The following is a 25983-nucleotide window of genomic DNA, read 5'->3' on the forward strand; positions in this document are numbered from 1 at the left end:
TAGCAAAACAAATGGCAAGCTGGGGACCATTTAAAGTAGTTTTTTTTAGTTAATAAAGCCAAGCCAATCTCCTTGTTCTGTTATGTTAAAAGTACATTATCTTTTTATTGCCAGTTCTGTATGGCTAGGTCTGTTTTCTGTCTCAGCAATCTCAGGGCTGCCCCACTTGCTTACTGTGTCGAGAATTACAAAATCATTAAGGGTGGGGCAGCACCAGCTGACTTACAGTACAAACCATTTCTCAAAATAACCACAACAGTGCAATACTGATGTGTAATTTACGTCACAGTTTGTTTTTATGAAATAGTTTGTGGCATTTTCATTTCTATTCCGGATGGAATCTTGTTCTCTTTCCCTTTTAATCAGGCATTTAATTTATTTTTATTATTAATATTTTCCACTCCTTGTTTTGGCATGCCTCCAATTTAACAGCTTTGATGAGGAAGGGAGACACACACACACACACACACACACACACACACACAACTGATCTTCCCTGACTCCAACTCTTCAACATCAGTTTAACTGCAAATGTGTTTTCCCCTTTGATGTGTACTAACTTTGGGTACTAAGTTTACTACCTTAAGAGAGATAGAAAAATACGGCAGGACACAGTACACATTTACATAGAGCTGTAACCACGAATTGATAAAGTTGATGTACAACTTTGGAATTTTAAACACTTTCAACCAATTCAAGCTATTTAGTCATATGCTCTGCTGCATTTTCCTTTTACAAATGTCTTTCTGTATAATGTCCTGTAATTAGAACAGGAAATCATTGAGTAACTGCAAGATGAATAAGAGCACTTAGACTGAAAGGAAAATTACCTTCCGAGAAATTATATTCTCTTTTTTTTTCTTCATGTTACAATGTTGGTAATGATAGTAACAGCTGTAGCTACTCTTATCTGTAGAATTTTCATGCTTAGGTTTTCTGGAATAAAAATTTCATTTTCAGTAATAATAAAAAATGCATGGACAGAAAATAGGAAATGCCTAATTATGACAAATATTCCGTGTCACAACAGAGCAGCAATTAAATGGAAACTTCAATATAATTGTCAATAGCAGTAAGAATTGGAATAGCGCCAGGTATATAAAGTTGATGCTTTGCCGTTGGTTGGTTGCTAGGAGCACAGTGAAAAGTATAAAGCTTTGAGAAAAGAATGTCTAATGTAATAAAGTAACAGGAGGAAGCATAAATCATTGTGAGAACCTCACATATTGACATTATTTTGCTTAAATTGTTTCAAAACTAGACATCAAGCTTTATAACGTGAGCACATTCATATTTGCTTTAAAAAAAAAAGGAGAAAGAAAACTGTATGTTGTCTTTGAAGCACAAGGGACATTGTGTCTCAAACTTAGCCTTCATACATATTTGGAATCTTTTAAGTGAAAATCTTTAAATGTTTGTTTCTATTGGCATCCAAATGCATTTGCCCTAATACGATTAAGAGAACTAAAGGGCAAAATACTTGGCAGATTTTTCAGTTGAGGTAATTAGGTGCAGGAAGGAACATGCATATTTTTTCCACTAGGCTCTATAAAATCCTGGGGCGAAGGTTTTTTTTAAAAAGATTTTTTTAAAAAAACTTACTGATGTTAGAAGTAGATTATAGTGGTTTTCAGTAAGCATAATAGTGTGATGTTTCCGAAACAAGCCTCCCCTCACCCCAAGAATGAAAAAGAAAGTTACATTTCTAAATTGTTGTGTAAGAGATAAAAGCAAATTTCTCCTCTGGAATTTATGTTTTCAGCCTCCGTGCATTTGGCCGCCATTATCTATTTTCAAAAAATAGCATTATGGATATTTGAAAGTCAATGCTCCATTAATTCATTGTGTTTGCTATTTCATGCATCTCTCTTTGTACAAAGACAACTTGAGCAACGTGCTATTCAGAATGAAGGCCTGCTCTTACCCTTTCTCCCCGACCCCTTCCCCACCCCCAGCCCAACTCTGAGGATTAAAGCAATGGTATACAGTTACTGTTTGAAAAGCTTGGGTGGAGTCTCATGTTATAATTACAGTTTCGCTATGGAATTCTGTTTCGGACTTTGAAGTATATAAATAAGTAAAAAAATTGACATTGAGAGAGGTTAACAAAACGTGTAATTATGATATAAGCACAGAATTAGAGTCATTTTGGTTGAGCATTACAAGCAGTGTACTTTAGGTATTAACTTTTAATAGGCAAAGTTCTTTTTATTGAAGTTGAAATGAGGTTTAGTAATGTTGGGTCTCTTATTCCCTTTGAATGTTTCATTTTAAAATAGGCATTCACTTTTTTTTGGTATAGGAGAAATTCAGGAATGGGATGACATTTTAATAGAATATCATAATTATGGTTTAAAATTTCAGTCTTGGTTACTAGCAATTTATTACAGATCATTTTCTGTTGACTGAAATCAAGTAATGTATATGTAACCCAACCAGCTACAACCAACTAGAGTGTGTTAGAAGAATACTCCTAGGGGTACTTTGATTTCTTTTTCTCTATGGGTGTGGTTGAAAGAAAATCTGTGTTCCAGGAACACTTTGTTTGTCTTTTACAAAACAAATGTGCAATTTATTCATTCTTAGATTTATCTGCTTTCCCTATTATGAATTGGAAGGGGGAAAATATCTTACACAGCATTTATTGGCAGCCCTTGTTTCATGGGTAACTTTGCACAGGAGTGTTTACTTATGTGTATATGAAATGCGTGAGCAAGAAAGAAGTAGCCGAGGAATTTAAATAATTCTTGAAAGGACTATTTGGCTTTATTTGTTTCCTGGTGTACTAGGGCAAAATAAAATATGCCGACCATTGAACACTTTAATATTTTTATAGCTGTATCAGAAGGAAGTTAATTTAATGCAAAGGCTTAGGAGGCAGTTTTAGGATCATAGAATTTTAGATCTGGAAAGCTCTCCCCAAACTCAAAATTTTACACTCTGTTATATACACCTTTCATATAAAGTTGACCATATTTTGTCTTGAGGGAAAAAAAAATGTTTTCACCAATAAAATAAACTGCAAAGAAGAGACCTGGACCCAGACTGTTTTTACTCAGTGAAACTTCAACCTAGCTTCAACCTTGGCTTTTCCGGGTCCCACTTTGACTCTGTATCTTTCCCTTTTACTTTTCACTTAGAATGCTTTGTAAACTTTCCTAGGAGTCCTCAAGGTCTCGTGGGCTTTCTCCAGTTTGGTAAATATTAAAGGCAACTCCTCTGGGGATGTCTAATTGCAAGGTTGGAAATCTGCCTCTGTCCAAACAATGCCAAAATTCTGGTCCAAACGGGAGGTTCTGTTCATAAGCAACAAAGTTATCATTTGTGTTTTGGCCCCACCAAGCATTGCCACAATAGACCAAGCCCCAGCTGTGCCTGTAGCCTCTTAGTGTGTGGAAGGAGGTTGATGAAAGGTAGGGGTTCTAGGCTGGCAACACATAGAGTTGGGACTATTTCCTATCACATGCATAGAAAGTAGAAAGTTAATATACATGAATGATGTATCAATAATGTTAAATCATTACAGTGGGAATTGCAGTGTTCCAAAATAATAAGTAACAAGCTAACCTAAGAAGAGTAGAATTCTGGCTTCCAACTGGCTGAATTCTACAGTCTTACATCAAACAGAAGTCTTATATTTGACTTGATCAAAGGCCACCATCCTCGTCCCTAATAGTGTAAACCAGTTAAATCTCTGTTATTATTATTACTGTTATTATTTGAGACATTTTATCCTAATGAAAAGTCCACCAAACTGGGAGTTCAAAGATTGGGTTATAAGTCCCAGCTACTCAGGAGGCAGAGGTAGGAGGATTGCTTGGGCCCAGGAGTTTTAGGTCCAGCCTGAAGAACAGAGAGAGGCCCATCTCTTAAAGAAAAAAAAGGATTGGGTGGTTATAGTCTCAAATTGGGGAATATTAACAACTAGTAATGCCACTAATAAGGTTGTTGTGAGGAACAAAAGAGACGTGAAAACACTATATAAAAAACCTTTGTGAATTTTAGTGTTTTATTATCAGTACTGGAAATAGCATTAATACTTGCTTTCTAAATGGGGAAACAGTCTCTCTGTTTCTCATATTTTTAGTTAAGAGGGCTTTTAAAATTTGCTGTCTTCTGTGATATCTGTAACAATCCTGAAAAAGTGGCAGAGAGAAGAGAATTTGCTTCTTTGTTCTATGTACTGGGGGGTTAGGAGAGAAATAAGAATTTTTTAAAAGTCTGACAACTGAAAAAAAAAAAATATATATATATATATTTCAAAACCCAAACTAACAACCTTACTTTAAGTCTTCGCAAAAAAGTAAACTCAGAGTTACTGGTTTCAAAGTTTAGTGTGCATGAGCTATTTGGGATGCTTGTTGAAAAGGTAAATTCCTAGACCCCAGCCTTAGAGATGCTGAGTCACTGGTTCTCGATGGCACAGTATCTGATTCTGATACAGACAGCCCCAGGACCACTATTAGCAACACTGTCTCCAGAATGCACGGACAGTTGTAGGAGTTGAGAGTAGGGGGAACTTGCTGTTTTTCTTCCAACAGAAAGAGAAGGATTCATGACTTGGCTAGTGTTTTGGGTACTGCGTGATCTAAATGTTTTGAACTAGGTGAGGTGGAGAGAAAAAAAAGGTCATTTCTAGGCACAGAAGATTGCCAGGGAGCCGACTCCATCCAGAACAGAGAATTGGGAAGCAGTTAGAGATGGCATCATCATGAAAAATGGTTAGAGAAAAAAAAAAGGAGAATGAAGGGATATGAAGGAAGTGAAGTGGTCCCAAGAGTCCAGGTGACATCTTCCATGAAACTTACTCTGAAGCAACTGTTCATTTATACTCCTTCAACCTGAGAGCGCACACATTTTTCTCCATTTTATTTCAAGAGTACTTGGAGAAATTGATGCACCTTTACCCCTATCATAGAAAGCTAATTGCACAACCAAGATAGAATTTTGGAATCAACAGGTATTTACAGGCACAGTATTTACTATGTATGGGAGATGGTGTTAAGTGCTATGAACTTGCTATGAGGGGTAGTCCTGGCACTTAATGGTTATATGCCTCTCTCTCATTAACAATGTCTTAGACAAATCGAGTATAATACAAATCGAGTGTAATAATACAATTGACACGTTGGGGGCTGCTTCTTGAAATAGCACTTAAAAACTCTGGAGAACTGACCGCATTTGAATATTTTCACTAAAACTTTTTGTGCTTTAGCTGTATAAAAAGCATGGTTTTGAACCCAAAGTTTGAACTTAGCATCTTGGTCTGCTGTAAAAATCTCAGATGGGCATGCCTTGGGACATATATCAGCATCTCAAAACTAGTTTGCACTGGGGGACTTGCCTTCAAGGTAAACATATTTCCTTTTAATTAAGTGTGCCAGCTGACAAAGCAGCTATACACAGACCAGGCAGGAGTTGAAGACGTGTACACTGTTAAAAGATGTCATCTTGTAAGCAGCTAAACATCTCCATCCGTGGAAAAGCCGCCAGCCTGAGGAACTAAGTGAACATAATTAGAAATACATCTGGGTATTGGCCTCCTATCTGAAAAGGTCACATGCACACCTTCCATTGGTACTGGTTATGTTCCATCATTATGTTCCGTCCTTGCTCATTCGTCTCCCACTGGTTACCAGATGGCCATGATAATGTCGGTATCCTTAACAACTGTCTAGTGCAATTCCCTGCAGCATGGTAAGGGCTTGAAATATTGAGTGTTTTCCCTTTGGAGAAGCAAGTGACATGTCTGGGAATTGCTTACAACCGCTCTGATGGGGTGGTTGCGGAGTGATGGCAAACTGGGTCATGGAGCCTAAATTCAGCTTGATGTTGTACAGGTGGAGGCCACCAAAGCACGGTGTTTGCCATTTCTCAAGCTTAAGATGAGGGAAGGCTTCATCCGTGTAGAATCTGGTGTTTGCAAATGAGCACAAAATAAAGTGAGGTGTAAATAAGCATTAAGATCATTATAAGAGGAAGCTTCGCTAAATTTGCTGAAATGTTCCCCTGAGTTAAGGTGGTTTTGATAGAACTCTCTCACAAGGATGCTTAGGGAGTCCTCCCAGCATGGTTCTCTGAGGTGTGCCAAGTTACCAGATGGATTTGAGGAACATTAAAAGAGAGGGGTATGGGTATGGGGAGGGTGGAGAAGGTGGGTGTATCAATCAAGTTGGGCTAGATCATGCTGCAATAACAAATGACCCCCAAATCACCACTGCTTTAGAACAACAAAGGTTTATTTTCTGCTTATGTTATATGTCTCTTTTGGATCAACCAGGGGTTCTGCTTCATGTTAATTTTACTCCAAGACCCAGACTGGCAGAGTTGCCACTATCTGGGACATTATAGATGGTCACAGCAAAGACAAAGAGAGATTGTGGTCAGTGGTACACTGGGTCTTAAAGTAACCACCCACTTCTGTCATATTTCATTGGCCAAGGAAAGTCACAAGGCCACTGGCCTCCAAGAGAGTGAGGCACACAGGCTTTCCACAGGCCCAGAAGGAGAACAGGAAATAGTTGCTGAACAGCACTCCTGACCCCAGAGCAGATGGTGATGCATTTTAGACCCATGGACATCTTTGGGGCCAGATGACCTTTTCAGAGGCTCCAAGCACTGAAAAGATTATACAGATGCTTGTCGACTTTCTATGGGGTTACAGCCCAACAAACCAATTGTAAGCTGAAAATATCAAGTCGAAAAGGCATTGAATACACCTAACCTACTGAACACATAGCTTTCCTAGCCTACCTTAAACGTGCTTGTAACATTTGCCATAGCCTACCGTTGGGCAAAATCATCTGGCAACACAGTACACTGTAGAGTACCGGTGTTCACCCTCTTGGTCTCGTGGATGACTGGGAGCTGCCACCCACTGCCCCTGCCAAGCCTTACAGGAGAGCGTCCTACTGCATATCACCAGCCCAGGAAAAGATGAAAATTCAAAATTCAAAGTATGCTTTCTACTGAATGCATGTTGCTTTTGTACGATAATAAAGTCAAGGAATCTTACGTGGAACCATCGTTCAGTTGAGGATCATCTGTATAATCCAATATAAGAGCAATTCCAAACTAGAAATAAATGTAAAGAAGCCCAGCAAAGTTCTGCCTTTCCCTATGATGATGATGACTTTAATGCTTCAAAAAATGAAGATTCTTTCAAAACAGTTTTTGGGTCCTACTGCTTGCTGATGACACAAACATTACTTACTGTGTCTAGAGGGCCAGCCTACTCTTTTCTTTTCTCTGCAAGAAGGTCCACTGTGCGGGTAGCCTGAAGCATATTCTGTGGGGCTGGATGGGTGAAGTGGGGCTGGGAGGATGCTGGCATCCCCCAGACTGTAACAAGGATGAGAGTCTTTTTAGTCCCAAACCAGAAGTGATTATTGAAATTATACCATGGCCATGAAAGTTCTTTGTCAGAGGGAAGAGGGTAATGGAAGTGTTTTCTCGTTTGTCTAGGGGAGGACGAGGAAGAAACGAACGTGATAGTTCTCAGCTACCCCCAGTACTGCCGATACCGCTCGATGCTGAAACGCATCCAGGATAAGCCATCTTCCATTCTAACGGACCAGTTTGCATTGGCCCTGGGGGGCATTGCAGTGGTCAGCAGGAACCCTCAGATCCTGTACTGTCGGGACACCTTTGACCACCCGACTCTCATAGAAAACGAGAGTATATGCGATGAGTTTGGTGAGTCTTTTTTTTTTTTTTTTTCCTACCTGATACTTGTGCGTGTGTGCCTAGTTGTTTTCAGTTCTTCTGAAGAGCGGTGATGGGGAACGGGGCTCACTTTCACAAGCCCCGTGTGCTGCCCCACCCCTCCCATCCCCCAAATTATTGCGGCATAAGGCGTCATTGCCTCCTTCGTAGCCTCTGTTTACTATGAGTAAGAGATGATTATTTAGAATTTGTTGTTCAATGTAGAGTCTGAAGTTGCTTGGTCGACCTTGAAATTGGACTTTAGGACAGGAAGCTTTCATGTTAGTTCTCTCTCAAAAGGCTTTGTCTATTCAAACGCTTTTTTATTTAACTAGTCACTCTCTTTTCATTGTTATAAGGTATTGTAAAAATGCACCAATGGTAACCACTTCAGTAGTAAACAGTGAATAGATAAATAGATAGAAAGAAAACAACTTCAGTACTGTATGGTGGATAAATAGATAACCACTTCAGTACTGTACAGTAGATAGACACATAGAGAGATGATAGATAGATAGATAGATAGATAGATAGATAGATAGATAGGTGATAGATATCCATGTCCTGAATTTTTTCATACACTCATACACACACATGCACACGTACACGCACATTGTGCCCACCAAAGATGGATACATATCTTAATCTGCATCTCTGCCTAGCTAACTGGTCACGTGTCTCTACATGTAGACAGAAGGGGAGGAGAAGAAGATATCACATCACCAGTTTGGGAAGCCTTACACGGTGCAGTGGATGGCGAGATGCAAGCCAAGATAGTCGTTCTCTTACATTATCACTTTCTCATCTGTTTGTTGAAAAGACTGGATCATATCAGTGGTTTTCAGCAGGCTGGGCAGGGATGTCAGAATACCCTGGGGTAGCCTTATCAAACTGCTTGTGTTCCTGGGAATTTCTATACTTAGAGGCGTGAACCCCTACCACTCTCACCCTACCCCTTCTCTGGAATCACTACCACAGAGTGACTGCTGGGATGGCTGAGCCCTGCTGAATCCCTCATGGCTACCTGGGTGAAGAAGAGGTTGAGACCCTTAGCCTGGAGAGAGCATAGGGTCCCTTTGAACTGAAACATTCCTTGATTTTGTTGGCTGACGTTTTCCTGAGAATCACTAGTTGGCAGATTATCCAGATTCAGGTTACTCTGCTTATCCTTTGCAGACCTTGGTATGGTTTCAGGAGTCCACTATGGCCTCTTAAATTTGATTCTTCATGATTCCAACAGCCCTGGTGCTGCTGCTGGAGAAATTTTGCAAGTAGCTATGTGAACAGAGTCGGAGTGAGGATGAGGAGATGGCATATGATGATCAAGAAGGAAGGGAAGAGAGAGAGAGGAAGGGGAACCAAATGATCTAAGTCCATTAGATTCTAAGAGCCATGACATTTTTTCCCTCTAAATTGTGTTTTTGGATATCTCTCACAACTCTGGCTTATCAAATGACTGTCATTCTGTAAGAGGGCAACACTGTTTGTATTTATTTTTTTCTTCTTCAAAGAAATTTATTTATTGTCATATTTTTAGTATTCAAATATCCTTTGACTTCAAGTAGATAAATGTATGCAATACATTTTTTTACAATGCCCTCTCTTTTCAGATCAGTATTTACAAATCTTCCCTTTTCAATATCTGTGTTTAAGTTTTTCTTCCACATTCTCGGCTCCCAAACGTTGCTTCCTACTTGCCGCTCAAGAGGTCTCTAAATTCCTGACACAGAATAAAACTGAAAGCATGCATTCCCTCATTTAAGAGTGTTCAAAATTAGAGTTTCACAACGTAATATGAGGAAAAAAATGTTTTAACCTTTTTGGTTAATTTAAGAATTATTAGTCATTGAGTTTCAAAGCTGTTGGATCTAGAATTGGTAATAGAAAGAAGTTCCAATTTAACAGCAATCACAATGGTTGTTAAGAGTTACTAAATTAGTTTTAAATGTTCTCACAAACACAAGCATCTGACTTTTGAATGTTTTCCTGAACTTTCTTCTGGTATAGCTAATTTTAATGCTGTTTTTCTTCTCCAGCCTCTTAAAGTGGAAGCTTTCTTTTGGAATAAAGGTACCTTTAGAGACCTTCTAGATGGCTAGTTTAATAATTAGAGTATTAGACTTTTTTTAGTTGTTTGTACTTCAAATAGTTTGTACTTCTTACAGACTTTCATGTTAGTAAGTGGACCAAAAAGCTTATTTTGAGCAGATTTGAGCAACTTCACTAACATCCCTCCCCACCGTCCCACTTTCAGTCACAACCTAAATTTCCAAAGAGCACCCTTTTAAATCTCCAACTGGTTGCATTTGAAATTGACATGGGTTAAAGTGTTTGTTAAAATGTGGCATTGAGTTTCTCCAACCAACTAACAGTTGGTGGAAGAACATAAATTTAATTAGTGACTAGCATTAAACAAATGTTCCTAATATTAAACACTGCCAGATGACTGAAACACTTCTGTCAGATTACCGAGAGTGCCAGGGGGCCCACAGATGAATTTTCTACACAGTATATATTCTGTACCACACGTTTGGTGACTTCAGTAATTGGTCAAATGTAATTTAGGTAACAGTATGCCTAGGCTGTAAAAATCAAATTTTATTGGCCATATCACCAGGTGGATGAATGGTAGAGCTGATGGCAAAGAGTTTATAGCATTTAGCAGCTACACCTTTGACACATGAAATTCATAAATTGCTGTAAAATACCTCCAAGGCCCTTCTCAAAAGGACACTGTTTGCTTTCCTATGATTGAATAATGTTTATTTTATTAACTAATATACTTTTTGCTTTCTTCTATTAAATGCGATTATGGAGTAGGGGGTGGGAGGAGGTGTTCAAAAGGTAAATAAAACTTGGTTCTTGCTAGTTTTGAGAATTTAAAATCTAATTGGGGAAGACAGGATTAACACACCTGAAAGGTTAACTAATGTTACAAGAAAGTCAATGATTAAGTATTTGATGAGTGTTGCAGAAAGCAAGTGTGGTAGGAATTTAGCAGTGGGCTGGGAGGTGGATAGAGATGGAAATCTTGGTGAGGGCTCAGGGACAGCCTCGTGAAAAAGGCAGGGTTTGATCTGGTTTTAAAAGATAGGGAGCAGGTTAATAACTACTCATTTCTAATTTTAAAAACTATTGGAAATGTCTAGATTGTTTAAAACTCATGTTCTGACCTTCCATTTTGGGTAATGGCTGCCTTCACCCTGGATCAACTGTTGATCTGTCTTAGGTTTGTTCTGCCTCTAGTCACTATCCTTTGGGTGGGTTTCATAAATGGCCTGATGTCTTCTCTACCTGTGGGACACACATGTGACTCAGTGACCAAGCCTGGCAAGAACCCAGGCTGTGACTTTGGAGCGGGGCTGGCTTTCCATCTTGGATAGGAATGAGTCTGAGTTTTCTCTGTGTGCCGTGGAGCTTACCTGCATTCCCTGGATTCATCTCTGAAAATAGACTTTGCATCATGGGATGACCTTGCCCAACTGCCCATACACCCCTGCTCCCCACCCACCAATCCCCGCTGCTGTTTTAATGTTGTCCACTGAATAACAAGTTTAATTGAACAATAAAAGTAAGGCTTTTAAATCTGCAATGAGTCCCTGTAAATAAATTCTCTGTGGAATTTTATGAAGCTATTTAATGAAAAGTTTGATTAGAAACTATTAAAGAAAAATAGAATAGATGAAATTTCATCATTTAGTCCAACATTACAGTAGTGTCATTTTGATTTTTATTTACATTGAGATATTCAGAATTGAGTAAATATATCCTGGTTTTAATTAACTATCCTCCTTACTTGGAAAAGGTTATTTTAGGCTTGAAGGGTTTTGATAGCATACCATCTGCTTTCTTCACTGTATTTTATTCAGGTCCCTTCCTTGCTTACAGAGCTGTGCAATGTCTAAACCTATGACATAAGCATAAATTGAATCATATTAATGGTAGGTGATTGAAAAGCTTCAGTCTCGACATTCTGCTTGCATTCTTCCATCTTGTCAGTTACACTGCTCTTAAAGGCAATATGCTCTTTTCTTAGCACAAGAGAATTGACTATTTTTAAAACGAAAGCAACAGACTCCCCATTAAAGCATTATGAAAACTCATTGTATTGCACATGCAATTAGGAAATGAGCTTGTAATACCAATGTGGGGAAAGTGATGCGAATGGCAATTTTTTCTTCATAAGAATCTTTATTCTGTGCATAATTCCTGCCTCCACCGTCCTGTTAGAATAGCCTGGAGAATCAAGCATTCTCCAACAACCCCTACCTTGCTTTTACCTTTTTAAATGATTCCTCTTTTGTAAAATGCATACTGTCATTTATATTGTGTTATTTCCTATGCCATAGAAAAAACAAACACATACAAACATTTTTGTCTATTTTTGTTGTTAGAACGATAAAATGTCCACCACTTTGTAATGCACAGTGTTTACATTAATATCACACAGATTGATTTCACATGTGTGAAGTGTTGACAGCTAAATCCAAACAGAGGCACACTCAGTACAGTAGATAAATGGATAACTTTAAGGTACTGGCTTCCATCAAAGATATGTAAGGCAGCTCAATATACATAAATGAGATGAAATCAGTTATTCAAGGTGTGTGGTACTAAATGGCTTAAGAAATGGTTGACTTAAAAAAGAGATACAGTTTATTTTGGTCTGAGGTTTGAATTGCAAAGAAGAATAAGAAGTTGAAGTTGTGCTTCTGAGTCTTTTGGCAATTGGGATGTGTGTTGGCCTGTCATCAGCTGTTTGGTCCATGTGTAGACACCATGAGCTCTGATCTTCAGGGAGAAGGGGTTGGCTATGTCAATATGAAAATACACATTCTGCTGGGGACCAGAAAGGAGGTACAGCAGGGTATAGTGAAAGAGTGCTAAGCTTACAGGCAAATAGCCCAGGTTTAAAATCAGGGCTCAACCATCTGATTCTCTATGCCTCTGGGCAAGTGACATAAGGTCCCTCACTTGCCCCATCTGTAAAATCGGGTAATAACAGCCAACTTGCTGGACACAGAATAAGACTGTGTTCACTTGATTTTAAAAAACCCTCTTGATAAATGAAGATTCTCTACTGTTTCTATTAGTCATATGTCTTGCACAACTCATACTCATCCAAAATGATCTTGTTTTTCAATCATGAAGGAACCCAATTCCCTAAGGCTCCTGGGGTCTTACTATAATAGAACTTTAATGGAAAAGACGAGTTTTCTACTTTTTACAGTAGGTTTTTAAAGAGGCTTTTCTATCTCTGTACTGAACTTTCCAGTCCTGTTTTTCCTGTGGAGTGAAATAATGACATTATGGACAAAAGAAGAAAAAGAAAAGGGGGAGAACAGAAGAGATGAAGGGACAAAACCCTGAATTTTTATGAAAGGAAATTCAGGATGTATAAAATTAATTTGAAGCATAAAGGATGAGCTGGGCTCTGCCTCTTCCTTTCTGAACATCACATGTTTTGCTGGAAATGAAAGGAAAGGCAGTTGTTTTGTTAAGGATCATGAGAATTTGTAAGTGAGTAAACATTTTTTTCCTTGCCAAAGTAGGTTTCATGGTCACAGTGGATTTCGATGATCAAATGGCTTTGTTCCTGGCCCCTGTCCACATTCATACTTTCTCTGCCTGCCTGTGGTGCCCACTGATCTCCCAAATGATAAGAAGGCAGACATTTTTCTTTCATTGAAGCTAAGTAGAAAAGGAGTTGTGCTTCTTGTATATTGCTGTTTATGCAGAAGACCTTAACCTTCAGAGATCTTACTTGGAGGACTGCTTTGTTTTGGAAATTTTCTAGAGGTTTTGTTTATCATTAAAGAATGGTCTAACCAGGCTGGGCATGGTGGTTCATGCCTGTAATCCTAGCACTTTGGGAGGCTGAGGCAGGTGGATCACCAGAGTTCAAGAGTTTGAGACCAGCCTGGCCAACGTGGTGAAACCTCTTCTCTACTAAAAATACAAAAATTAGCCAGGCGTGGTGGCGAGCACCTGTAGTCCCATCTACTCGGGAGGCTGAGGCAGGAGAATCTCTTGAACCCATGAGGCAGAGGTTGCAGTGAGCCAAGATCGCGCCATTGTACTCCAGCCTGGGAAACAGAGCAAAAACTCCGTTTCAAACAAACAAACAACAACAACAAAATAATGGTCTAACCAAGTCACTCTTGGCACTTTCTCCTTGTTGCATGGGCTACCAAAGTGAAAACAAGGAGAACCTTAAGGTCATCATATAGCATAGTAAACCAAACCCAACTCAGTGCTGGTAGAGGTGTAATGGATGTGCTCCGTGATACATGTAATGATTAAAAGATGGACTCAGCTTCTAAGAGAGTAAGACAAAAGTAGAGCGAGAGAGAAGACCTCCTTGGGCAGAGGCCTCAGAAGCTAGAATATCATTTCTCTTGGGAAAAGAATTTTGTGTGTTGCTACTGTAAATTAATTTACAGTCATAATATATGGAATGGCTGAGATTCGAGGATTTCTTTTCTGTTTTTGGAACTTGAAAGGAGATTTAAAAATAACTCTGGACATCTTTTGTAGCTGAGTGGGCTCAATGGGTTATTAAAAACGATTTGGGCTCATGGGTACAATAAACTTTTGTTCACGCCGTAAGAAATGATTTGTGTCTATATTGACTAATATTTCACCTAGCATTTCATCTAGAAAAGCGAGAAAGTTATATCCCATTACATTAGCAACATCAACATATTTCTCTCTAGGGTGAAACTGACATTTTTATCAATTAAAAAACATACATGCTGCAGGAAAGAACCAGGTCATTGAAAAATCACAAGCAAAAGTGCTGGTCTGGGGTAGTGGTGGTGGAGAGAGATTCAGAATAAGTCTATGTTCGCTTGACTTAAGCAGCCTCCTTGATAAATGAAGGTTCTCTGTAATCCCCTTTATTATGTCCTGCCAGGGAACTAGATGGATATAAGTTCCTTGAACTGTAGGTGAGGCTGTGTGGAGATGCTTAGAGCTATTACAGTGCCTGACACATGATAGGCTCTCATTCATTCATTCATTTAACCAGGGTTTATTCCACAGCTATTATATGTGAGGTGCTGTTCTGGTCTATGAGGACAACAGTTGTGAACAAGACAGAAAATGTCCCACTTTTATAGTATATAGAAAGGGGAGTGACAAAATGTGAGATAACTGTGGACCTGACCTCACAGGTATTGACCTCACAGGACTGTTGTGAAGATTAAATGAGCTAATGAGTAAAAGCACTTAGATGGTCCATGTAAGTGCTATTTAAGTACTCATTGTTAACCTACCCTTCTTGTGCCTCTTGCAGCACCGAACACAACCTCAACCACATACTGGGTCTGTAGTGGTTCCTCAGAAAACACCCACAAAATTATTTCATATTGATACAGACTGCTGGGGAAAATGAAGTATGTCATTTGCTATTAAAAATCATTCCACATCGCTTATTCCAGAAATACTTGTTTGTTTGTCCCTCTGCATGGAATGTATATCCCCAGATATCACAGATCTGGCTCTTTCCCAGATCATTTGGGCCTTGGCTCAAATATCTCCTCCCCAGGGAAGTCTTCTCTGACCATCCCTCTTCAACAAGCCCAGCTCTATCCCATCACCCAGTGTGTCATTATCTTTCTGTAACTCATCATTATCTGAAATTAACTCCTATATTTGTTTCTTTACATGTTTACAGTCTGTCCCACCCCCTCCACCCACCTCCCCCACCCCACAACACACAAACACACACACACACACACACACACATACTGCCACATAAGCTCTTTGTAAATGTATATAGGGATTTTCTGTCTTATTCACAGCCATGTGTGCAGGCAACAGAGCAGTACCCAGCACATAGTAGATGTAGTAAATATTGGTTACATGAATGGATGGATACGTTTATAGCGTATGTCAGTATCATTGCTATCCCCTGTTTCACAGATAAGGACACTGAAGCACAGCAACATTTCATGGCCAGCAATTGGCAAAATCAGCATACGTGCTCAGTGTCCGTGCTCTTTGCACCTTTACATTAGGCTGCCTCTCAGCCCAGACCCTGCTCAGAAAGAGATCTCAGACTTCCTGAGATCAGGCTGATGGAAAACAGATAACTGATAGCTAACTTTCTAGATGATGAATGTACAGTAGATTTTGTAGGATTTAAATAGAGAGATTGGCGTGTTGGGAAGTGGTTAGGAAAGGAATAATCACAAGGATTCAAAATCTGAAACCCACTGGACTGGAATCAAGAAACCCTGGTGCCAGCCACCAATACCCTTCATCTCTGTTATGCCAGCCTCCTTGCCTCAGCCCTTGCTGTCCTTTGGTCTGTTTTTAACACCCCAGCCAGAGTGGCCATTTCTCTGCTCAGACCTCCGGTGGCTTCCCATCTCATCAGAGAAACAGAAATGAGGATAGGGCTCTTTAAGAGCGCAAACTATTTAGAAGTTGAAGGGGGCAGATAGTGAACTGCTCTGTGTTCTCATGGACTCTGTAAGACGTGGGGTTTCCATGCTGACAGGACTTCCATTATACACCTCTCCGTGATTTTCTGCTTAGAATGCATTGGCTTTCCCAACTTGGCATTATTCTTTAATGAAAAAATTATAGGTCTAATTTCAAAAAATGAAATGTATGCAAGCTTTCCTGCTTCTGTCACTTTTTTATTTCTGTAGCACATAAATCATTTCCCTTTTTAAAATTAAATTTCGCTTGCCATGATTTGGTGTAATGGGTTTTCAAAGGAGGCAGAGTAGCCAAGCTCTTGGCACAAGAGCCAGCTGTACTGCCTGCTCAGGAAATCTTCTCATTGCTGGCTGGCGTGGGCCTTGATTCCATCATCTGGGCTTTATGTTCCCTTAGGAAGTTGCCTAGAAATTCTGTGTCTTAAAAGCTCTTCTTAGAGTGGCTGTTTTGGCTCTCCAGGTGCCATCTTGGAGGACTAAGGAACACACTGGGTTCAGCAGAAGAAGACTGGTGCATTCTAATGCTCCTTGAGTGCTTATACATTCATTCCTTGGGCACCAACTATGTTTAAGGCAGAACTCCAGGCATTGTTAGGATGCTAGTGTCTGCTCTCTAGACAACTGAAAAATCAAGTTGTCTGAGATAGGACATGGAGAAAGAGGCCATTACAAATGTTCTTTGTAATCCTCTTAAAAATCTTGCATTTTACCCATGAGCGACCTCAGAGAGGTTAAACAGCTTCTGAAGGGTCACAGACCTGGCATGTTGCTGAAGTAGGGGTTAGCAAAGCAAACCCCCACACACCCCCAGGTCTACTGACCCCAAGGGGCACGCTTTTCTGCTACAAATGCAAGAAACCTAGAGCTAAGAGTCAGGAGTTATTTTGAAGTTTAAAGGAGAGGATATCTGCCAAAGCTTTGTCCATGGGAAAGTTTGCCATATAACAGACACTACGAGGCAGTTGGCTAAGGGCAAAGTGAGGAGGTCAAACCGTAGGTGCCACCGGAGTTAAAAGATGCATAAAAGAGGGCCCTAATGTCAGAGGAAGCCTCTTAGAGGAAATGGATCTTCAACTGGACCTTGAAGGACACAAAAAGGAGGAAGTTATTTCAGGTGAGGAGGTGGAAAATACTCTGGACTTTGAAGCTCAAAGAGATTGTTTCCTCTGCCATTTTTAGCTTTCTGCACAGACAAAAAGCAGCCTCCACAAGCAAAAACTCTTTTTCTTTTCCTAGAAGATGTTATATTCCCCTGAGGGAGTGAGTACTTGTGAGTCCTCTCATAGACCCCCATCATGGTTAGAACCCAGGGGAAGTTTCTTGGAAGAAAAATCAACTTGTTTCTTATTAAATTGGATCCTTCCCTTGGGCCTATGAGAAAGAAAAGGAGAGAGGCACCAATTTTGCAGCAGTGGTAAAGGAGTGAGGTGCCTGCTTGGTTTCCTGGCTGCTTAATGGGCTGCTTCTAGGCTAAAAGAGTCACTTCAGAATAATCATCTTTAACATTTTGCTTCTTGTCCCTTATGTGTTACTCAGTACTTTTCCAAAGATGTTTTTCCCCCTCTGCCTGTTATTAAAGTTAATGGCTTTAGTTGCATTTCTCTTCACTAGACTCGAAGCTCCTTGAGGGGGTAAGAATCAACATGTTTGTTGAAATGATACAAAAACTCTGCTAGATCCGAGAGGGCTTCAAATCTCCATCATCTTATCTCTTTTCCTAGATAAGTATTTCATGACCTCAGTCTTTCAGCTTTAGCTCATTGCCAGTTGATTTCATTCTCAAGGCAGAGTGCCAAACTCAAAAGAACTGGGTTTTTTCTCAATATTTATTTATCTTTTCAAACCAAAGAGACGTTGTTCGTAATCTGGTCAGTGTCTTTAGCTAAAGATAGTTCATTTGTTAGGATGCTTAAAAGACCTTTGTAGTTCTGCACAACCTAGAAGGATGTCTTCCTTAGAAAATCAAGGAGCGTACTTAAGTCAGGACAAATGGTAGCCTGTATCCAGAGGTCACTAACAACCTTTCCAACTTGTAACACAGATACCAGAATTCGCCGTGGCCAATCAAGAAACAGTGGCTGGTTGCTTGACAGCATACGGGGCGTTGTCAGGTTTCTAATTAAATGTGGCTCTATGGGTCAGGAATATAATATAGATCACAGTTTGGGCTGGAATCATATCGGAAAGTGTTAAGTAAAAAAGGCTTAGCCAGTATAACGTTCTCATATGGAAAACTCCTTGGTAGATGGTACTGATACCCCAAGGATCCTTTATGGATCACTGGCTTACTGCATATGATTGATAGTTGAGGCCTTCTCTTGGGAGAGTTGCATGGAAGATCCTAGAAAGGCAAGTTCATAACACACAGGATTCAGCAGGGCACTTTCCTCGTCCGGTCCCAGGCATGAATATTATATCTTTGAAGTAGGAGATCAAATCTTTTAACAAGGGTATCACACACAACACCAGAAACATGACTTTATCAAGGAGCCGAGTCCCGCTTCATTTCCAGGACATACCCCTTCAGAAAGACAATGGATGTTGGTACTAATTAGTTCTTTTGAGATTTGTCTTTTCTGCAGCACAGTTGCAAGTACCATGCTCTAGAGAATGCATTTTATCCCATAGCTGTTGAAAGAGAGGAAATTGAAATGTGTCAGGACTAGAACAAACCCAGGGACTGTTATGGAGGCCCCAGGAAGTTGCCTTGCAGACCCTTGGTGCCAGTGTCACCTACAAGAGCTGAGGAGGTGGCCTCAGATACATGGAGAGTTTGGCCCCACCACTCCCAACCCTGGTAACTGCTCATCCCACCCTCAGTCTTGCCATAAGAGGAATGTCTTGCACATGCAAGAAGATGCCTCATACTTTTCAGAGCACCTCCACCTCTTCTGGCCTCTGCACAACTCTGTAGAACTGGGAGAACAAGTGTCCTTGACCCCACCAGGAAGTTGAAGAAACTGGTCAGGTGAGTCTGTGGCTACACGTTAGCAGAGTAGTGAATGAAGCTAAGGGGAAACCACAGTGAGACTCGGGCACCAGCTACTCGGCCTTTGCTCTTAATGCCATCCCCCCAAATGTGGCCCAGTGCTGAAGGGCACGGCATCACAGCTGTGATTATATACAGCAAACCCTAATTAACCAGAATCTTCCATAAACCAGATGCTCCCCCTCCTTCATCCCCTTAGTACCATATTTCAAGGAGGGGAAAAAAAAAAGTAAATAGTAAAAACAGCTTATATGTTTTTCAAAATATTTTTCTCATTATGAAGTTATTTCTATTATGAAAAGTACAAGTAGAGTAATAATAATAATTGCCACTCTTCTGTGAGCATGTACCATATGTCAGGCCTTATGTTAAGCCCTTTATATACATTATCTTGCTTAATCATTACAGCATCCCTATAAGGAAGCTCGCGTTAACCATCACTTCACAGGGGAGGAAAGAGCGGCTAAGAAAAGTTAAGTAATCTCAGCACTTTGAGAGGCCGAAGTGGGCAGATCCCTTGATCCCAGGAGTTTGAGACCAGCCTGGGCAACATCCCTTCTCTACAAAACAAAACAAAACAAAAATTAGCCAAGAGTGATGGCACGCGCCTGTAGTCCCAGCTACTCAGGAGGCTGACGTGGGAGGATCATTTGAGCCCGGTATGCCAAGGTTGCAGTGAGCCAAGATCACACCACTGCACTCCAGCCTCCCAAGCAGCTGGGCGGCAGAGCGAGACCCTGTCTCTATTAAAAAACAAAGAGAAGTTAAATAAGCCAAAGTCACAAAACTAGTAAGTGGTCAAGCTGGATTCCAGTTCAGGTCTGTCTGGCTTCAAAGCTGGTATGCTTATCTACTCTGTTGCCTCCCTAAACATCATCCGCCATCTCATCAGTGTTATCGATTTCCCTCCAGTCTTTTTCAAAAGCACTTTCATTTACTTGAGAACATTTTATTTATGCAATTTTATATGTTAAATTTCTAGTTATTATAAAGCAAACATTTCCCCATATTCTTATAAACATTTTATAAACTCCATTTTAATGATTGCCTAATATTACATAAAATGAATTTATCACAGTTTACATAATCCCTTTTTATTAGAAGTTTAGATTGTTTCCTCCACAGTTTTGTTTTGTTGCTGTTATGTATAATATATAATTAATACTATAACAAACATCTTTATACATAAAAGCGTCAGCACTTGATGGATTCTAGGAATCTCTTATTGCCAAGATTATTTTCCTTCCAAGCAATAGCAGAGAAATCAGATAATCAGAGCCTGCTGTAGACCTAGGTATCTTCTGAGAACCAGTGCTCAGAATGAAGATCCAAAGTTTCGCCTGGGCTCCAAAGCACAACAGGAAAAAATTTTCTTGAGTGAATACTGAGCACAAGCAAGAAAGTAAGCTCAGGCGGTGATTTTCACATGTGCATCAATTTCCTGAAGCACTTACTAAAAATTTGATTCTTGGGGTCTGCCTCAGACCTTCAGAATTTGAATGGGTAATATCATGTAACCCACTTTTTTTAATAGACAAAAATTGTACACGTCTATCATGTACAATGTGTTGTTTTGAAATATGTATACATTGTGGAATGGCTAAATTGATGTAATTAGCACATGCATTACCTCACATACTTAACTTTTTTTGTAATAAGAATACTTAAAATCTATTCTCTTAGCAATTTTTAAGAATACATTATTAACTATAGTCACCATGTTGAATAAGAGATCTCTTATGTCTCTTATGTAACTGAAATTATGTATCCCTTGAGCAACATCTCCCCAACTCCCCCAACTCCAGCCCCTGGTGACCACCATTCTACTCTCTACTCCTAGGAATTCAACATTTTTAGATGCTACATGTAAGTGAGATCTTGCAGTATTTGTCTTTCTGTGACTACCTTACTTCACTCCACACAATGCCCTCCAGGTTCTTTCATGTTGTTGCAAATGGTGGCAGAATTTGCTTCTTTTTTAAGGCTAAATAGTATTCCATTGGGTATATATATATATATATATATATATATATACCACATTTTCTCTTTTAATTTTTATGGATATATAATAATACATATTTATGGGGTTCATATGATACTTTGATACAAACGTAATACTTCGATACAATATGTAATGATGAAATAGGGTAATTGTGGTATCTATTACATTAAGCTTTTATCATTTCCTTGATAAACTTTATTTTAAAATCGATTCATCCTTTGATGAAAACTTAGGTTGACTCATAGTCTTGGCTATTGTGCATAGTGCTGCAGTGAACATGGGAGTGCAGATATCTCTTCGACATATTGATTTCCTTTCTTTTGGCTATATACCCAATAGTGGGATTGCTGGATCATATGGTAATTCTATTTTTAATTTTTTGAGGAACTTCCATACTGTTTCCCATAATGGCTGTACTAATTTACATTTCCTTGTTACCAATATTTTAATCACACTTTATGCACACTTAAGATTGAGACTCAATACTGTAGGAATGCTTAAAGTTGAAGTTGGTTGCAGTGGTAATGGAGAATGGAAGTTGACAAAGTAATTGTTACCACCAGCTCCTCCCATAATTGCTTCTGTTCGGGTGTGATGGAGGAACTGTTGAGCTGGTGCTGACAGGAGGCAGCGTGTGGTAAGAAGTAGTGGCTGAAGGTAGGGGGTATGTTCCTTGGGTAGTTGCAGATGGGTAAAAGGCTTTGCTAGGTAAAAGTGCAAAGCCCTGATTTTGGAGGTATATACTCTGTATGCTATTAACTACCAAGAAATTAAGAAAAAGCACAGTGTACTAGAAAGGGCATTTGGGAGTCAGGAGAACTATGTTCTGAATATGACCCTCATACGAAATAGGGAGCTTCCATGACTCAGTTAACCTCTCTGGGACTCCATGTCTTATATATGAAATGGAATGTCGGACTGGTTTTTGCACTTTTTTGGATCTCAGGTCCCTTTGAGAATCGGATGAAAGCTATGAATCTTCTCATAAAAAGTGCATGCAAACATAATAAAAATAATAATAGCTTTGAACAATGTCATTAGCAAAAATTGACATGTCAGGCAAATACAGAACATTCTGCATCTATTTTCCAGGATTTGTAGGGTATATGAAACCTCAGATTAAGAACTCCTGGACTGGGTGATCTTTAAGAACCTTTTCTGTTCTCACATTCCATCAATGAAACAAAAAAGGTGTTTCCAATGATTCTCTGTAAACGTTACACTTCATTAATTAGAACAACTCATTTCCTTAGAATTTTAGTTCATGAAAATATGAAAATAATGACATTAGATCATACCTTTTATTGAGAGCATACCATGTATCAGGCACTGTTATGTGCCTATAATTTGTGTTCCTAAGAGATAACCACTTAATGAAGTGTTAGTAGGATAAATACTTCAGCGAAAGGCTTATTGAAGCCAAATTTTTCTAGGATTTATTGAGCACCTACTATGTGCATTATCTCCTCGATTTTCACAGTAATACTTAGGTAGGGATTGTTACCTTCTCTGGTTTTACAGATGAGAAAGCTGAAGCTCAGACCCATTTAAGGAAGTCCTTCAACACAGCTGCTTTAGTGGAGCTGGGATTCAAACCCTGCTCTTAAGCTGCAAAGCAGTGCTCTTACGGGTTGTGTTGTGCTTCTTTTCAGTAGCCTATCAACTGTTCTAATTCATTTAAATAATGATTATGAGACTCTGACTTGAGCTCAATGGGACTTTTGTCAAATAGATACAGCAGTGCTCCTATGGGGGAAACCGAGTACGCTCTTCAAATTCACCTGCGTAGTCTTTGCTTTTCCACCTCTGAATGGTGTGAGGTTTTTTGTTGTTGTTGTTTTCTTTTTTGAGACAGAGTCTTGCTCTGTCACCCAGGCTGGAGTGCAGTGGCGCGATCTTGGCTCACTGCAACCTCCGCCTCCCGGGTTCAAGAGATTCTCCCACCTCAGCCTCCTGAGTAGCTGGGACTACAGGTGCCCACCACCATACCCAGCTAATTTTTGTATTTTCAATAGAGACGGGGTTTCGCTACAGTGGCCAGGCTGGTCTTGAACTCCGACCTCAGGTGATCCGCCCACCTTGGCCTCCCAAAGTGCTGGGATTACAGGCATGAGCCACCGTACCTGGCCTAACAGTGTGAATTTAAACACTGTTATTCACTTCAGCCTTATCTGGCATATGTGGAGCACTTGCCGTAGGTGAATTGTTCTACTGAGAAGACTCAGAGGATGATGGAGTTTGTGCCTTTAGGAGATTCAGTGTTGCGGCTAAGGTTCCATCACTGTACGTAGCTGGCTCTGTTCTCATAGGTCAGTGTGCTGTTTGCAGCCTACTGTCCATAGGGCAAACTACAACCCACGGGCCATGTGCAGCGCTCAGCCTGTTACAGAGTTTTATTGGCACACTGCCACACTCATACGCTTACATCTTATCTATAGCTGTTTTTGTGCTATGACAGCTGACTTGAGTATGGCTCACAAAGCTGAAAATACCAACACTCTGACCCTGTACAGAAAAATATATTGACCTCTGATATAGACCAATGAGGTTCATTAAATTTAAGACATCATTTCTAAGATACACCATTTTTATATGTGCCACATTGCATATACAATAAAAAGCACTGCTGATTAACAACTGTAAAATGCCATCAATTGAGATGCCACCAATTCTGGAGATATTGAAATGTGAACCAAATGGTGTATCTTACAATTGAAATTTAATACTTTTCAAAGTGATGTTTGAGATTGAGAGGCATTAAAATAAAACCCTGTAAATATGGATTGTCTTAAAGACAATTTTACCCTGCCCATAAGTCAACCAGTCTGTTGCTCCCCACGAAACCTATAATAACAGACCATGTGATAGGACCCAGTGAATTAGAAAAGCACTGGCTTCTTGGCATCTGTCTTCCCAAAGACTGTTGCTAATAATGAGTGGAAGAAATATTTTGGCATTGTCCTCTGATACTATTTTCAACTCCTGTTAGTATAAATATTTGGGGTGTTTCAGTACAGTGGGTTGTGTGGCAGTAAAATTGTTAGTTCTTTTATCTTAGGGCTGGCATATTTGAACAGTATGCCTGTTCTTAAAATGTGTTATGAGGCTATGTACAAAAGGCTTTGTAGTAGTTTGGAATGGGAGGCTTCTCAGATGTTGCTTATGGTCAGATTCTTACTAGTCTGAAAAATATGCTAATTATATACAAGCCTCTGAGCAGAGAGAGTGAACTCAATATTACAATTTTAAACTTCCTCAAAACAAAAACAGGACACCACGTAAGGGGAAGTAGTGATTAATGCATAAACAGTATGTGCCTCGTATGTGTACACAAATTGTCCATTATGTCTACATACGTTTGTATATTCATATAAACTGCCCAGACAGCAAACATATTTGAAAAAATAAGCCATGACTTTGGGAGGCCAAGGTGGGTGGATCACTTGAGGTCAGGAGTTGAAGACCAGCCTGGCCAACATGGTGAAACCCTGTCTCTACTAAAAATGCAAAAATTAGCCAGGTGTAGTGACATGCCCCGTAATCCTAGCTACTGAGGAGGCTGAGGTGGGAGAATTGCTTGAATCTGGGCATCGGAGGCTGCAGTGAGCCAAGATCACGTCATTGCACTCCAGCCTGGGCAACAGAGCGAGACCCCATCTCGAAAAAAAAAATAAGTCATGGTATTTTGTTTTGTTCTGCTTTTTTTTTTCTTCAAAAATAGAAATTTAGGAATTCTGAGTCAGGCCACATATTATTTGACTAATTCAGCTGCAGAGTAAGTTATTAATGACCCCCAGATGTTGTTTATAGTGATTGGAAATGTTTGGTTGTGAAATAATATTGTCTTTTTTGTGTGTGCAAGTGATATTTCTTAATATGCTCTACAGCATCTGAATAAAAGTTTGATGGCAGAACAGTTTGCATGTCCAATGTAATTGCTTCTAAGTGAGCTCTTCATTCTTCACATTTTTAGCTCTAATTGCTTTTTTTCCCATATGTCTAAAAATAAATATTTGCAAGTTTTGTGTTCTGCTACTCATTGTAATACATAAAATATTTGTACACTGAGCAAAATTCACTGATAATGTTCACAGTGGGCTATTTAGAGAAAGTAAGGTTTGTGTGTAGAGGAGATAAAATACATTTTTATTATTCAATAGTATAAATGCCAGAGAAAGCCATTTATCTTACTTTGAAAGAATATTTTTAAAGAAGTGGCCAGATATTTGACCTCTGAGATGATTTAAATAGATTCAGTTGGAAGAAAAGATCCAGTGTCAAAAATAATCGGGTTTTCTATATAATAGATATTTTAAATGATCTCTGGAAGGTGGCAATTAATTTTTTATTATCAGGGACAGAGGCCCCACTATGTAGATTATCTAAGTCCCTGACTTCCTGGGCAGACCTCCTCTCCCTTCATTTGAGTTTATTCCAGCTCATTAGCACCTCCATCCGAAGGTTGGCAGAGAAAAGGAGAGGAAGAAAAAATGAAATCACTTCTGCTGCTCTTAATGGCCCTTGGAAAGAATGGATCATGAAAGAAACAGAAACCAGTGGGAAAAATAAGCCATTGGATTTTCTGTGTTTTCTTTTATCCTTGCCTTCCTTCGTCACCACAGATAATCAATAGTTGGCTTAAAGACTTTTAAATGAACTGTACATTGGAAGGCTTTGTAGTTGTAATACCAATATCATTATTATCTTTACGTTTCCAAAGACTGGGTGGGTGCCAGAGAGGTAAATATTGCCCGGTCTCCATGTTGGCATGAGACGCGTTCCTGACCTTTTTTTTTTTTTTCAAACCTGCCCCTCCCCCGCCCCCACCACTGTCGTCT

General features: G+C 39.6%; 1 protein-coding gene across 6 annotated transcripts in view; it reads left to right on the forward strand.

The window, feature by feature from the left end:
• ARID5B (AT-rich interaction domain 5B) overlaps positions 1 to 25983 on the forward strand; it is a 195635-nt gene that overhangs the window by 91333 nt on the left and 78319 nt on the right. For 4 of the 6 annotated variants that reach the window (XM_003830323.5, XM_034930641.3, XM_034930639.3 and 1 more), the window contains one exon: positions 7465 to 7695. The exons of the other annotated variants lie outside the window; for them this stretch is intronic. In XM_003830323.5, coding sequence (XP_003830371.1) covers positions 7465 to 7695 — 231 coding nt within the window. The remainder of the gene's footprint in view (positions 1 to 7464; positions 7696 to 25983) is intronic. 6 annotated transcript variants of the gene reach the window in all.

Source organism: Pan paniscus, chromosome 8, assembly GCF_029289425.2.
Source record: "Pan paniscus chromosome 8, NHGRI_mPanPan1-v2.0_pri, whole genome shotgun sequence".
In the NCBI taxonomy this organism is placed as follows: Eukaryota; Metazoa; Chordata; class Mammalia; order Primates; family Hominidae; genus Pan; species Pan paniscus.